We start from the raw sequence: 13,314 nt of genomic DNA on the forward strand, positions 1-13,314 counted from the left end.
GATAGTGGATGAAGCAGATGGCATTGATCGCAATATGCTAACTCCAGCAGTGAGGACATCGTGATAGAGCTGAGGACATCGTGATGCCAATAAAGAGGACAGCTAGGAGGATAAAGTAAACGACTGTCTGAACGAGCTGCATTAATATGGTAAGTTAGCACATTCAGCCATAAAGTAAGCTACTTCTGCTTTGTACTATGTGCCAGCTCGGGCTAAAGTTAGCTACAGCTAGCAGGCAGCTCCTAGCTAGCAACAGTGTTGTGTCGCTGTTTCCATAGTAATGTCAGATGAATCCGCTTTATCTTAAAGCATTAAACTCTAGCAGTACCGCAGTTATTTTTGCACAAAGCTAAGTGATATTGTAAATTAACGGACTTTTAGTGACTTCAACTTGGATTGTGATTGTTTGTGTTGCTTGTTGTGTACTTTTTGTATGTATTTAATCTGTAGTTAGTAGTTTTCCATGGAGCAGATTGTGCTTGTGTCCTCTTTCAGTTATTTTCCCAGGATACTTAAATTAAATTTAGTGTTAAAAATTAGAATAGTGTAAAAGCAGCTTTGAGTGGTCGCAAGACCAGAAAAGTGCTATAAGGTAATCCATTTACCATTTAGCCACTTCTGGATAGCACAGAGGGGTTTGTTCTGCTTCAGAGTTGATTATTAGCACCGTGAATGGGATCACTTTTTGGATTGGCAGATCTCTGCTGGCTCTCAGAAAGTGTAAATAAGTGGCCACAGCTGAACAACACGGGTTATTGAGTGTCCGTACGTTTGAGCGACGTGCAAAGGATTTTACAGTTAAATCACTGTGGCAGCCCTGTGCACTGTCAAGCCCATCAGTTATCTTGTGTTACAGGCAGTCGGGGTTAATCAATGTCACTGCCCGCTCATTCAGAGCAGACAGCTCCTTCACAACGTGGCTGCAGGTGCTTGTTATTGCCGTGATGGTGTCATTGTAAATTTCCAGCCTCCGTGGCAGACTGCGGAGCCATATTAAACAGGAGCGTCTTCCCAGAATGCCTCTGACTCATCTGACATTTTCAGTCTGAACCCCGGTCCCCGTCTCTCCAGCCTGCAGCTCTATCTCCCTCCCTCCATCTCTCCATCCGTCTTTCTCTCGCTTTCCGCTGTTCTAATTCAAGGTTAACACTTTTTAAACATCTATCACCCCCCTTCCTTTTTTTCCTTACTTCTTTCTCATTCTGCTCACAGACATTTTGTGTCACCATTTCCTCGTCTCTTTAAACATTCATCAGGTGAATTTCAATCAACACGAGCTCTCATCGCTCCTCTGCGCTATAACAGGATGTATCTGAAGCACAGGGTCAGAAATCTGTGTCAACGACTGTCATTTCCTCTTTTTTTCCTCTCCATAGGGCAGAAACAGTCACCCTTGCACCAGCTTCTTTGGTGCTGCTGCTGTTTGTTTCCACTTGATTGAATTTGGTATGTAATTAGGAGTGACTCTGAGGCAGGGGCCATGGGTTTATGGGTAGCGTAATATCTCCCCCAGGAGCTCTTTGAAATAGGATTGACTTTGGGAGGCATGTCTAATTATGGTTTTGTACACGGCTCCACGGTTCGAGCTGCAGTGTTGAAGGTCTCCGAGTTGTGACCATGTAGATGGTCGAAAAAACTCAAAGGATACCACGCTGATTCCTCCAGGGCCGGGCATAATGAGATCTGGAATAACAGACCTTTACTTCAGACAGTGTATTTGTTTTCCAAATGCGCCTGTAGCCCACCACGCAGGGGCAACATTTAAATTGGTAATGTGTGCATTTGTGTGCATGTTAAACAAGTGCACACTGTCAGCAGCACGCTGCGATGGAGAACATATTGTCTGTGTTTATTGCGTCTACAGCTCTGAGTTTGCTCTCTGGGTTTTATAAGTTCAAGACCTGCAACACGAGCACACAGAGGTCCCCGCAGGCATTCAGATAAACATTTTGCGCTGTGTGTTGAGGCTACTGTATCAGGTGTTCCTCTGCACTCACTTGTACGCTGCAGCTGTCTGTGGACTAGAAGGCGTGAGGATTAAAAAAATAACCTTTAGGTTCCATTAGCAAATGCAACGCATCAGTGTGAGCGAGTTTCTTAACGCCAGGAGGCTGAATTACAGGATGCACTTCACTTATTGGATAAGTGCTTCCAGTCACTGTTAATGTGCGTTGCAAAATAGAGTAGGTCAAGGTAACTCTCTTTGTATAGAACCATAAACCATAGTTAATTTATCTGTCAGAAATTAAATGCAAATGTATTTTTTAGAAGATAACTCTAACTGCCATTAAGGAGTAAAACATGTCTTCTTATATTTCTGAGATTACAGCCGGTTTGGCTGTTTTATGTCAAATAACTACCGGTATATGAATTCAAACAAATGTTCTATTATCCAGCAGAATAACAGGAAACAACGTTAGACACGTAATATAATACAACTCAATTGATAATATATTAAACCAAATGAAAAAAAGTTGTACCTTCTTAAAATACCCTGAATTTTGTACAGAGTTTGGTTAAATATATTTTAAATACATCTACTGTCCTGCTCATACGGTTTGACTAAGACTTTACGCTCCACTTTAACCTCTGAGAGAAACATTGTGTGGAAGACAAACAGTCTCTTGTTTAGAGTCAGAATTGCATTTCGGGCAGGCTTTCGTCATTTTAGCAGACAAGAGGTTTGTTGTTCTGTAGTCGCATCTCACCAATAGTTTTCAGCATTGTGCTCTGGGGAGGCACTTGACCCTCCCACCGCTTTGTATGAGGAGTGACTGATGCCGGAGAGAGGAGAGAGGCACAAGATTTTTACCTGTACAGATTCTATATGAAAGCTAATTATAGTAATTAATTATACATAAAGTCTTTTCAGACGGGGGGTGATTGACTCTCATGAATCATTCATTTTCATTGAGGGGCAATCTGACGGGCAGAGCGCCAAGCGGGTGCAATCCCGTGAAATTGTTGTGGTCGTTCTCGTCTCACGCACACGCATGCTCGCTGCCAGAGTTGAAGGTTCTTGAACTTTTTCGCAGTCGTAACCACAAAAATCACGATGGCTGAGAGACTGATCCTTGCTGTATGTGTGTTCCCAGAGATATATAACCACTTTGTAAACAGTTACCGGGACATAAACAGGAGGGCCGTTAAATGGCAGAGCATCGGCGCAAGACTAGATGTATCAGGTAATGTAACGTTAGTTTTTACTTAAGCCAGGCTGTACGTTATGTTAGTTGGTAACGTGTAGTTAGTTACAGCTATGCTAATTTAGCTAGTTGTTATAGCCTATAGAAAATACAGTTCTACCAGCAGGGATACAGAAGGGCACAGTGCCGTTTCCATGGTTACCACGCGTAGAGCGCCTGGCGTTTACTCGCAGAGCGCTTGTCTGCCTGTCTATTCACATGAGGAGCACAGTCATTACCACGTTGTGCTCTGGCCTTTGACTGTTGTGTTTTTCTCAGGGGAACAGAGATCAGACCTCAGGATCGGATCATTTGTCATCAAGGTAACCAGTCCGGATACAGGTTGTATTTGACCAGGTGTTTTTAGGGTGTAAATAACCAAACGAAGATCACTAACGATAAAACGGTAATCTTCCACCTTCTCTGTGTTTGGTGTAATGACTTTTTATGTCCCCAACAACCTTCGTAGTCTCAAACAGCCTCTTGTTAGCAACTGTCTTTTTTAAAAACATGTAAAAGAGTAAAAATTCATGAGTTGGCTATCTAGCCTACTTAAGTGTTGTAGAAAAATTGTAGAAAAAAAAGTGAAAGTCTCTGTTAACCACAAGCCTTAATACATGCATCTAATCGAACAAACTATTCAAAAAAAAAAAGAAAAAAACACAGACCTCACCCCTTTCTCACCGCTAATAAATGCCAATTGTCTCTTTTCCCATTGCCAGTGGAGTATACTTCTTTCAGTCTCTTTTCTGCTGCGTCACCGTCTGACATCACAAACGTGCCAGAAACAGGGTTAGTAAACAGTGAAGATGTCATGGTATCTATGACTCATTCAGTCTATTTATCAAACTTGCCGCCAGCAAATTTGGAAAGATGTTCGAGCACTGCTTGGACGGAGACGGGCACAGCATCGCACCAGAAAGGGGGTGGAGACCCGGGTTTTGTGTTCCCATCATGGCCGATCCGAGCCTATAGGCGATAATTACCCGGGTCTACTGCATAGTCATTTGACCCGGGTCTGAATGCCGATTGTAACCTTTCCCACTAACCAAAAACCCGGGTGTTAGCGGGTTTTTTGACCAGTGGGAAAGTAGCTTTAGTTCATTTAAGTCTTTTCAAAACAATCTTCTATGGGAACCTGGGCCGTCTTGAGGTCGTGACTTGAAATGCTTAGACAGACTTGTTAGTAGGAATACTTAGCTGAAATTAAAACAGCCCTGCATCCTCCAATAGAACATCTTTTACTCGCCCGTATAAGTGAACATGCTCCTCCTGCCTCCGCCTCTGTGTGGCACCGATCGCTCCTCATACAGAGGCAGCGCTGCTCCGTACACGCCGCTCCTGCCAGCGGAGAAGCAGGCGGATGCACTGATGGCTCGTATTTCTGTTGACTTTCACATTATGTTGTTGGCTGTCGCGGGTTGTCTCCCACCTCCTGGCCTCTCGCCATCCCTCCGGCCGTCTGTAGGATCGGACTGACTGAAGGTTAATGTCCGGACAGTGAGAGCAGCCCGCCGGATCTGTGCAGGCGGTGAAGCCGCTTTGAAAACCTCCATCTCTGCCCGACTGAGAGTCGACTGGTGAGTGGAGTTTTAAATCTGATGGAGGCACTTATAGGCGTCATTTTTTACCCAACATTAAATCGAGTTAGACTTAAATTGAAACATATTTTATACAGTGTTTTATAAGCTTTTATCTACAGATTTGACTGTGATCTGTGTCATGATGCAAGATGTGTGAAACTGAAGACACGTGCGCACCTGCCTCACTAAAAGAAGACACGTTGTTCTCAGGTGTAACGAGGACACTAACATCAGACTATTTTTATATTTTATACTTTACATTGGGCTATTTCGGACACCCGAACTTATCAACGCATGCATGTTAGCGTCACGCGCACGAGGACGAGTAGCGCGTGCGCAGAGGTGCAGTCCTCACTCAGGGCTCAGTGTTAAAATATTTAACTTGTGGAGTCATTGACGTAAAAGCTCCACATTTTCACGTACTGTGGCACCTGAGAAACACGGCGGGTGTTACACGTTCTGTACATGAAGAGGCAGAATTAAACATTTAACATTTCTTAACCAACATTTATATTTCATTCAAGAATAAGGGAAATATCAAAGCAGTGATGAGTAGGCTGCTGTTTAGAGTAATGACACGTGATACTCCCCTAGAAAACACTATATTCAATTTTAAAGCTGCTTCTAAATCCTCTTATAGTGCTGATATCCAATATGCCGATATTTTCCAACCCTTTTTGCCGATTGTCGATTTCAATACCGATATATTAGGCACATGTTTTTTCCCCACCTTATTGCAGAGAACATCAAGTCTCCCCTGTAGTGGAATTGATATCATGCCTACTCTTATTGTAGTGGCCAAAAACTGCCATACAGCAGACATCTTGCACCCTTCTTCACGCTTGACGGAGGAGGCGTGGTGCACGCACACTCGCGCCGAGTTAATGTCGAAGCATTACGTCAAGCTTTTTTAGGGAATCATCGAGAATTTAGGCGTCATTAAAGCACTGTGTAGTGCTGTATGACGCCGATATGTTATTTTCAAAGCATAATCTGCAGATGCCGATAATATTGTGCATCCCTTGGTTATATACTCAATTAATTAACTGTTTTCCCATAAAAAGCCCCAAAAAAAGTATAAAAATGTCTTTGAATGTGTCATGTCTGATTTGTCGTACTTGAATTGCTTGCTTGTCATCGAACCAACAGTTCAAATCTCAAAGAAAAAAGCAGTAAATACAAATTTTGCGAGTAAAGTTCAGTCATTTTTGCTCTAAACTATTAATTAGTTTTCTAATTAATTGAGGATTCATTATTAGAGGACTAATTGTTTCAGCTCTATTTGGTATTCGGCGCTTGTAGCAGCAATTATTGGTAATGATGAGTCTGCCTCATTAGATTTTGAGCAGCGTGTCATTTCTTTCATTGTTTAAAAGTAGAGTTAAATAGAGTCTCTACATTTAGCCGTCTCATCCGTGTGCTGCTGGGATGTATGCAGTTATACTTAGTCCCATACAAACGTGGCTTTTTAAGCTTCGCTGAATCGCACGACTGCTCACAATAGACCTCTTTGTAATTTGTGTTTGTGTTTGTGTGCAAACTCATCATCTCATACCCCGTGACATGTGGCCCCGTTCCTGTTTGCAGATGTCATGTAGAGGTGTAACATTGTTGGCTGTGTGAGCAGGAAGGTGCCAAAGCCGAACCCTTTTCCTCATGTGGAGTTTGACTCTCCCTCTTTGGAACCCTTTGCAGCCGACTTTAAAGCATACGTGTCTTTGTGGGTTTAAAGCTGCACCATTTTAAAGCCTGTGTCCTTCCTCCGCAAAGAACCATCCTTGTCATTTTTCCCCATTTCCTCCTGATTATTATCTGGACTGTCAGCAGCAGCAGAGTCACTTTCATGGATCACTCAGACTGAATACATTGATTGCCTTTGATTGAGAGCCGGTGCTGAGAGCTTGTGTGTCTGCTGGCACCTTTTTTTAGCCATTTCAGTGGTTTCATTCATCTTACTCTGAGCTGCGAGGGAGTGTCAGTCAGGAGTTTCATGTTCGCCAAGTCCAAGTCCCGGCTCAGATCTGGGTGTCGTAGTTGAGTGTTTTGAGAGTGAGGTTGCCGATGAGTTTCCAGCAGGTGGGTCACGTTTCTAATTTGTGTCGGCGGAGGTGGAACCAGACTCCTGAGGAATCTCTTCGCAGATGGCGGAGTGCGCAAGAAGATTTGTGAGATGAAACCACCTGTTGACAGACCCACCCTGATGATTTAGTGAGGGGTTATTGAAGAAGAAATGTGGTGCTGGATTTGGCTCAGAAACGTGCAGCAACACAGTGACCCTCGTCCGTGTAAAATTCTTCCGCATGTTTGATTGACAGGAGGCTGCAGCATCTCCACTATCTCCCATCATTACTGTAGATTTTTCCGTGGCGTCATCCTCTGCATAATTCCTCCTCCTCCGCTCTCTGCAGCCTCTCCTGCCCTGCCCGGGGTAAAAATAACCGTGTGGACGGAGCAAATCTCAGCAAAGCCCGGCTATGTGGTTCATCAGCGCAGAGGAGCAGGGATTATTTTGTTCTGTTATCTTCTTCATCTCTGCGCTCATGTGGCGGCTGTTGTCTTATTCTGTGGTCAGGAGGTTGCTCCAGCAACAGAGCGTGTCCTTATCTCAGCTGAGGATATTTATGTATATATAGCTGTGAGGTAATGCATAAACTGTGCATCCCACTGACACAGAAAGTGGTTCACTTCTTCAGTCTGAAAGGTGTTGCGGTTATTTTAGACTCTGAATCACTGCTGCAGCAATTCACAGAAGTCTGCTTCTGTTCTTATTGAAGAAATAAGATTTGTTTTTACAGTCAACATGAAATACATTTTTTAAATATTATAGACAGACCATTACCACTGTATTAGTATTCTATTTGTCTTTCCTGTTGAAGGAAATGTCTCCATTATTTGCAGCTTTTATGATGTGGGTTCAGAACACATATTTTTTCTTCCATGTTGTAGTGCATGTCTACTGAGCATTGGTGCATGTATCACTACTGACTGATTCGAGCGAGCCCCCGAACAAACAGGAAATTGCTAATACAAACACGATGTGACTCTGACTAATGAAGTGAAAAACAAAGCTCAGAGCATCTGCTTACTACATGTTTACAGTAAAACATTTGATTTCTCACAAGGTAAGTGCTGTTTGTTCTGCATTTAGGGCTGCCGCTGACATCGATTTTCATCATCAGTTAGCCTTATGTCTTAAAGAGGGGGTATTGTGCTAAAAATCAAGCTTCATATTTCACTCAGTGATACCCGTGGAGTAGCTTAGCATAATTAACAGTTAAAAAAAACTCTCACTGGTGCTCTAAGAAACCCCGCCCCTACAAGCCCGCTTTCTTCTGATTGGCTGCACTTTGTGACGTCACCAAATGCAGCGTGTAAAAAAAAACAGTATGAAACCTGGCGTTCACAGCAGACTAAGCTGAGAAGCCTGGGGATTACTCCAACATACTTTTACCTACAGATTTGAAACTTCACACACGTTTAGTCTGGACATCCAACACTGTAACATTATATATATTTCATAAAATGTAGCCAGCATAATATCCCCTCTCTTTAATGATTCGGTTAGTAAAGAAAAAGAAAGAAAATTTGGGAAATGTCTCTTCAGGCACAAATTAATATCTTCAAATACACCGACCATCAGGGTAACCAAAGGAAGATTAATTTACAGTCACATTAGACAAAGAAAAGCAGCAAATCATCAGCAAATATGGGCAATGAAAAATCACCTTTGCCTTTGATTTACAAACTACTGTAGTTAAAGTTAGGTTAGACAACTCTAACACTGTGAACATGGACAAACAGTGATATTTTCTCCTACTTAGTTGTTATGTAGTATTTGTACAGGATGCCTCAGGCTCTGATGTGTTTGGGCTGGTAACATTTGTAGTCCAGAGTCAGTGGTTCATGTGTCTGTTGTCTGGTCACCAGTGGAGACCAGTGTGGAGGAAGGTGGTTGTTTTTATAAAGCAAGAGGCTCTTGTCGGGGTAAAAATAAAGGATGACGGCTGACATTTTATTCAGCCCTTTTGTGATGTAACATTTTAGAGCAGTGGTTCCCAACCTTTTTGTTTTGTGACCCGTTAAATCAAAGCAATATCTAAGACACCAGTCAAGACCGTTCGAGCAAAGTGATGGAGCAGGCAGGTTATTTCTTCAGCATAACATTCAATAACACTTTTTAAGCACATTGTAAAGGGAGTGTTTGAATGAAAAATGGCTGAGGCTTTTAAAAAAATCTATCCCGTGATGGGAGCCAAACGCAGGTCCTGTCAGAAGCTATTTTCATCTATGAACTCACCGTCCAGACGATCGCGTCTGAACACTGTCTGCAGTCGTCTTCTCACACGTGTGGCACACAGTGACACAGTGTTTATTTAGGCACGTATTTGTACGCATCTACAATATGAACAAAAGAGTGGAAGTGAATATACAAGCAAGCAGAAAATAGTATGAAGCAGCAACTCTGTGTGCAGCATCATGACATCATCAACACACCCACTTGCTCGCTGTGAATGGTCCGTTCACATCCAGCGAGTGGGCACCGTGTTCACATCGGCTCACTCTGATATTATGCTGAATTCGTACGAGGGCGCTGTCATAGTAAAGTCAGTTTAATGATTAATTCAGACATTTTTTCCCCTCACATGCAGCCCCTCCAGGTAATATCCAGGGTTGCAGCGTATGTGTGAATGAGGCGCCAGAGAAGGTGGATTTGTTGTGTTCTACAAATGCCAACGTGTGTGCATACTGGAAGCGAAAATGGCCTCCACTTGCAGCTGCTTCCCTTAAAAAACAAGATGGACTTTTCAGTCAATCATTTATTGATCCACAAGAGAGTCTAACAAAATAATAAGAAAACACATGTCAGTATAAGCAGAGCGTTTCAGAGATGGAGATGTGATTGCACGTTGCATTTGAAGCTTGTTGTTCTTCACTCCATTCTCCGGTAATATCTAAATGTGTTGTAGTGGTTGGTAATGTTGTGTGGGTCGGTTTACTATGAAAGCAGCACATGTGGTTTGCTTCATGAAGCGCCTACATGTCCATGTGCTCCTCTGCTGCGACAGGCCTCCAAAGAAAGGGGAGCTGCGGGAGGGGGGCTTACTTTTCAAATTCTTGAGGGTGTTTTTTTCCCTTTCCAATAAAACTGCCGATACCGAACTAAGAGCTGTTTTGCAGGCTGTAAAACTCTTCTTTTTTGTTGAAACCTACGGTTGAAAAAAGACCGCCAAATCATTCGCTGTCAGTTAGCTGTTAGTGCCTAACCGTTATATTGTAAACTGACAGAAGGCCCGCCTCTACAAGTGTTTTCAACTCAAGGTGCTTGGAGCGTTTCCTCCAAAACGCGAGGCGCACAGAGCGGAAAAAACGCGTGGCGCTCTGCAACGCTAAAGCAACACACAAAAAGCTTCTCATTGAAAACAATGACCAAAAAGCCCCCTGCTGCTAAAGCGTGTTCTGCCCAATTGGGCCCTAATTTTTTAGGTTTCCGTCACTTTAAATAAAACATAACCACTTACTATGTGTCCTTGGATCCACTGATATAAAGGAGGAGGTTGTACAAGTTTAATGTGTTTGATCACAAAGCTGCCACCACCCTCTCATTGTAATGTCAGTCATGTTGATGAGTTTAAATTCACGTCTTGTATTGGATCACTATTATATTAATAAGAAGAGTCCGTGTCTGCCTCCGCAGCCTCCTCGCGGGCTGCAGCAGGAGATCAGGTGTGTTTTTATTTCTGCAGGTTGGATTCTCGTTGAAAGCAGTTGACCCGTGTGTCTTGTTAACCAGACTGTAGCTGAAAATGAAAGAAAAAGACCTGCCGGCCAGACCGGTGCACAAGGTGTGGATGACGCACGACATGTGCAACAGCGTGTGCAGTATCGCCCGGAGCGGTGGGCTCTCTGCTGATAACTGAAGTATTAACAAAGGAGGCTATTTAAACCGTGCAACACAGCCAGAGATGTCACCTTATCAATCCAACAATCCATGTTTTTCTTTAAAATCTGCATCGTGCATCTTCATGGTCTTGTTACAGCTTATAAACACGATTAAAGACGATAATTTTAATCATGCTTTTTTGGAAAATAGAATAAATTTCAGAACATTTTGTGCCTAAACGAGGCGCGCACTTTGGTTTGATCCTACAGAATATGATTACTTTCCACCCTGCAGTTTGCTAAAGCGACATAACAGCAGCGGTAGCCAGAGAGACGAGAGATGTAATCTGTGTGTGTGAGGGCTGTGGATGGATGAACATGAGATGAGGTGAGCGTTCGCCTCCGGGGGGCGGGGGGCTCTGCGCTCACATGGCAGAGGGAGGCACGTCTCAGTGTGCAGCTCGGAGGCCGTTCCACCTGAATGTAGAGAAACGTACAGGAGAGAGGACGGAATCTCTGGATGAGATAGAAACACTTTCATGCGTCTGTGGAGTCGTAAAAAGACCGTTGATTAAGTTGTAGAGGGAAGGCTGTGGATCACAGAAGCAGGTTTTTACTTTGACGGATCTTTAATTATTTTATTTTTCAGAATGTCAGAGTATTTTAGCTCTGTTGTGTCGTCAAAAACAAAAGAGTATTTGGGCTCTCTTGTTTCTCCAAACAGCACTGATGTTACTCGTCCTTGTCAAGTGTTTGTGTGTTTGTCAGCCTCAGTGAAATAGAAAAATATTTAATCTAAATTGAAGGTGAAATGTGTTTGTGTGTTTCAGGAGCTGTCTGCCTCGTCCTGCTGCACTACTATGACTCTGAGCTCCTGAAGACAAAGAATACATAAATAATTCGTCCTTCTTGAAGCCGTCTTGATTCCTCGATGGGTTCCCGCAGCCAAGGCTTCTTCCACCACCACCACCACCATCGTAGCTCCATGCTGCCCGCCACGGTGCCGAGGCTGCTGCCTGAGAGCGGCAGCCTGCTGGGGGGCATCGCACAAATCACCCCAAACCTCTTCCTCAGCAGGGGAAACGTGGCGTCCAACCGCAGCCTGCTGCTGTCCAAAGGCATCACCTGCGTGGTCAACGCCACCATCGAGCTCCCCAACTTCAACTGGCCGCACATGGAGTACGTGAAGGTCCCTTTGGCAGACATGCCGCACTCGCCCATCTCCTTGTATTTCGACAGCGTGGCCGATAAGATCCACAGCGTGGGGCGAAAGCGAGGGGCGGTGCTGGTGCACTGCGCGGCGGGGGTGAGCCGCTCCGCCTCCCTGTGTCTGGCGTACCTCATGAAGTATCACCGCGTGTCTCTGGCGGAGGCTCACGCCTGGGTCAAAGCCCGCCGCCCCGTCATCAGGCCCAACGGCGGATTCTGGCGCCAGCTGATCGAGTACGAGCGGAAGCTGTTTGGTAGGAACTCTGTAAAGATGGTGCAGACGCCGTACGGGATCATACCGGATGTTTACGACAGGGACCGCAGGAGCCTGGCTCCGTACTGGGGCCTGTGAGAGACGCCAACAGTTCACAGCGAGGGGTCGTGACGTGAAGAGGAGCCCTCTTGCCTTCTGGACTGCAGGTTCATGTGTGTTCAGGAGAGGCAAAGTGTGAGTGTACATGTGTGTGAAGCTTATTTAATGAATACTGGTGCGTTGGGACAGAGGGAGTCACTAGAAACACTGGTTGTAGATGTGGAAGCTGTTCGTCCAACCAGGTGCCTCCATTTAGCGTTTGAGTGGGAGCAAGGCGACTTCAAGCCCAGAATCCTTTGGACCACAGGATCGATGAGGACCACAGACACCAAACGTGACTGTGGAGGCCGGGGCCGTCTGTTTCCTGGTCTGTGTGCAGGACGAGCGCTCTGCGAAGGTGTCAGCTGTGCTCGAGACTCTGCAGCTCTGAGATGTGACTGAAGTCCTTTCCTGACGTGGTGTCGTGTGGTGGTTTTGTGCGAGTTTTGCAGTAGTCTTTAGTGTGAAGGGCAGCAGCATGCTCTCGATCTATGGTAGCATTTAAGATAAGTGTACAGAAAAAAAATCTATAAAGACAAATTATTTTATTGGAATGTATTGATAAATGTTTAAGAGACACTTTCACCTTTAAAAAGGTAGATATACTAACATCTTTAAAGTTAAAGTCTAGAAGATGTAAACTAAAGTGTACGGTTTAGGGGAAGTTCCTGTGTACCACAGGGTCGACTGTTCCATCCTGCGACCACACTATGTTATTGTAGTGATATTTGATGCTGTATTAAAAGAATATCTGCCACCTCAAGCGAACTGGTAGCTCTATTATAGACGCTTGGAAGATTATTTTCTTACCCACTGCTTTTTGCCTTTTGTGAACATTCGGATAAACTTTCAAAAGACCAGTTCAGCGCAGAAAAAAACTTCTCTTTGTGAACCAGCCAACTGAGTGAAGTCACACAGGGTGAAAATCCCTCTGCTGGTGCAAATCTTAGCTTTGCTGTACACGCTCCAAAAGCACAGTTGAACACCTCGTAGTTGTAGGGCTGAAACAAACATTGATACCGAAGTAAAACCCACCACCACAGAGACGGCATGACTGATATTATCACATAACAGAAAACCTTCCTCTTAAAGAGACTGTGGAGGT

General features: G+C 44.2%; 1 protein-coding gene across 1 annotated transcript; it reads left to right on the top strand.

Moving 5' to 3' along the window:
- Positions 1-4,538: 4,538 nt before the first annotated feature.
- On the top strand, positions 4,539-13,090 carry dusp14 (dual specificity phosphatase 14). The gene is made up of 2 exons (XM_069668544.1): positions 4,539-4,765; positions 11,479-13,090. Exon 2 carries the CDS (start codon positions 11,580-11,582, stop codon positions 12,207-12,209), a length of 630 nt encoding a protein of 209 aa, XP_069524645.1. The 5' UTR covers positions 4,539-4,765; positions 11,479-11,579; the 3' UTR covers positions 12,210-13,090.
- The last annotated feature ends 224 nt before the right edge of the window (positions 13,091-13,314 follow it).

The sequence above is a fragment of the Semicossyphus pulcher genome, unplaced genomic scaffold, assembly GCF_022749685.1.
Source record: "Semicossyphus pulcher isolate SPU_LCO1_2020_fin unplaced genomic scaffold, fSemPul1.0.p SCAF_19, whole genome shotgun sequence".
Lineage (NCBI taxonomy): Eukaryota > Metazoa > Chordata > Actinopteri > Labriformes > Labridae > Semicossyphus > Semicossyphus pulcher.

Excerpts from the sequence above, each read along its gene's own strand:
- dusp14 (XM_069668544.1), top strand. The coding sequence starts at position 11,580 with ATGGGTTCCCGCAGCCAAGGCTTCTTCCACCACCACCACCACCATCGT.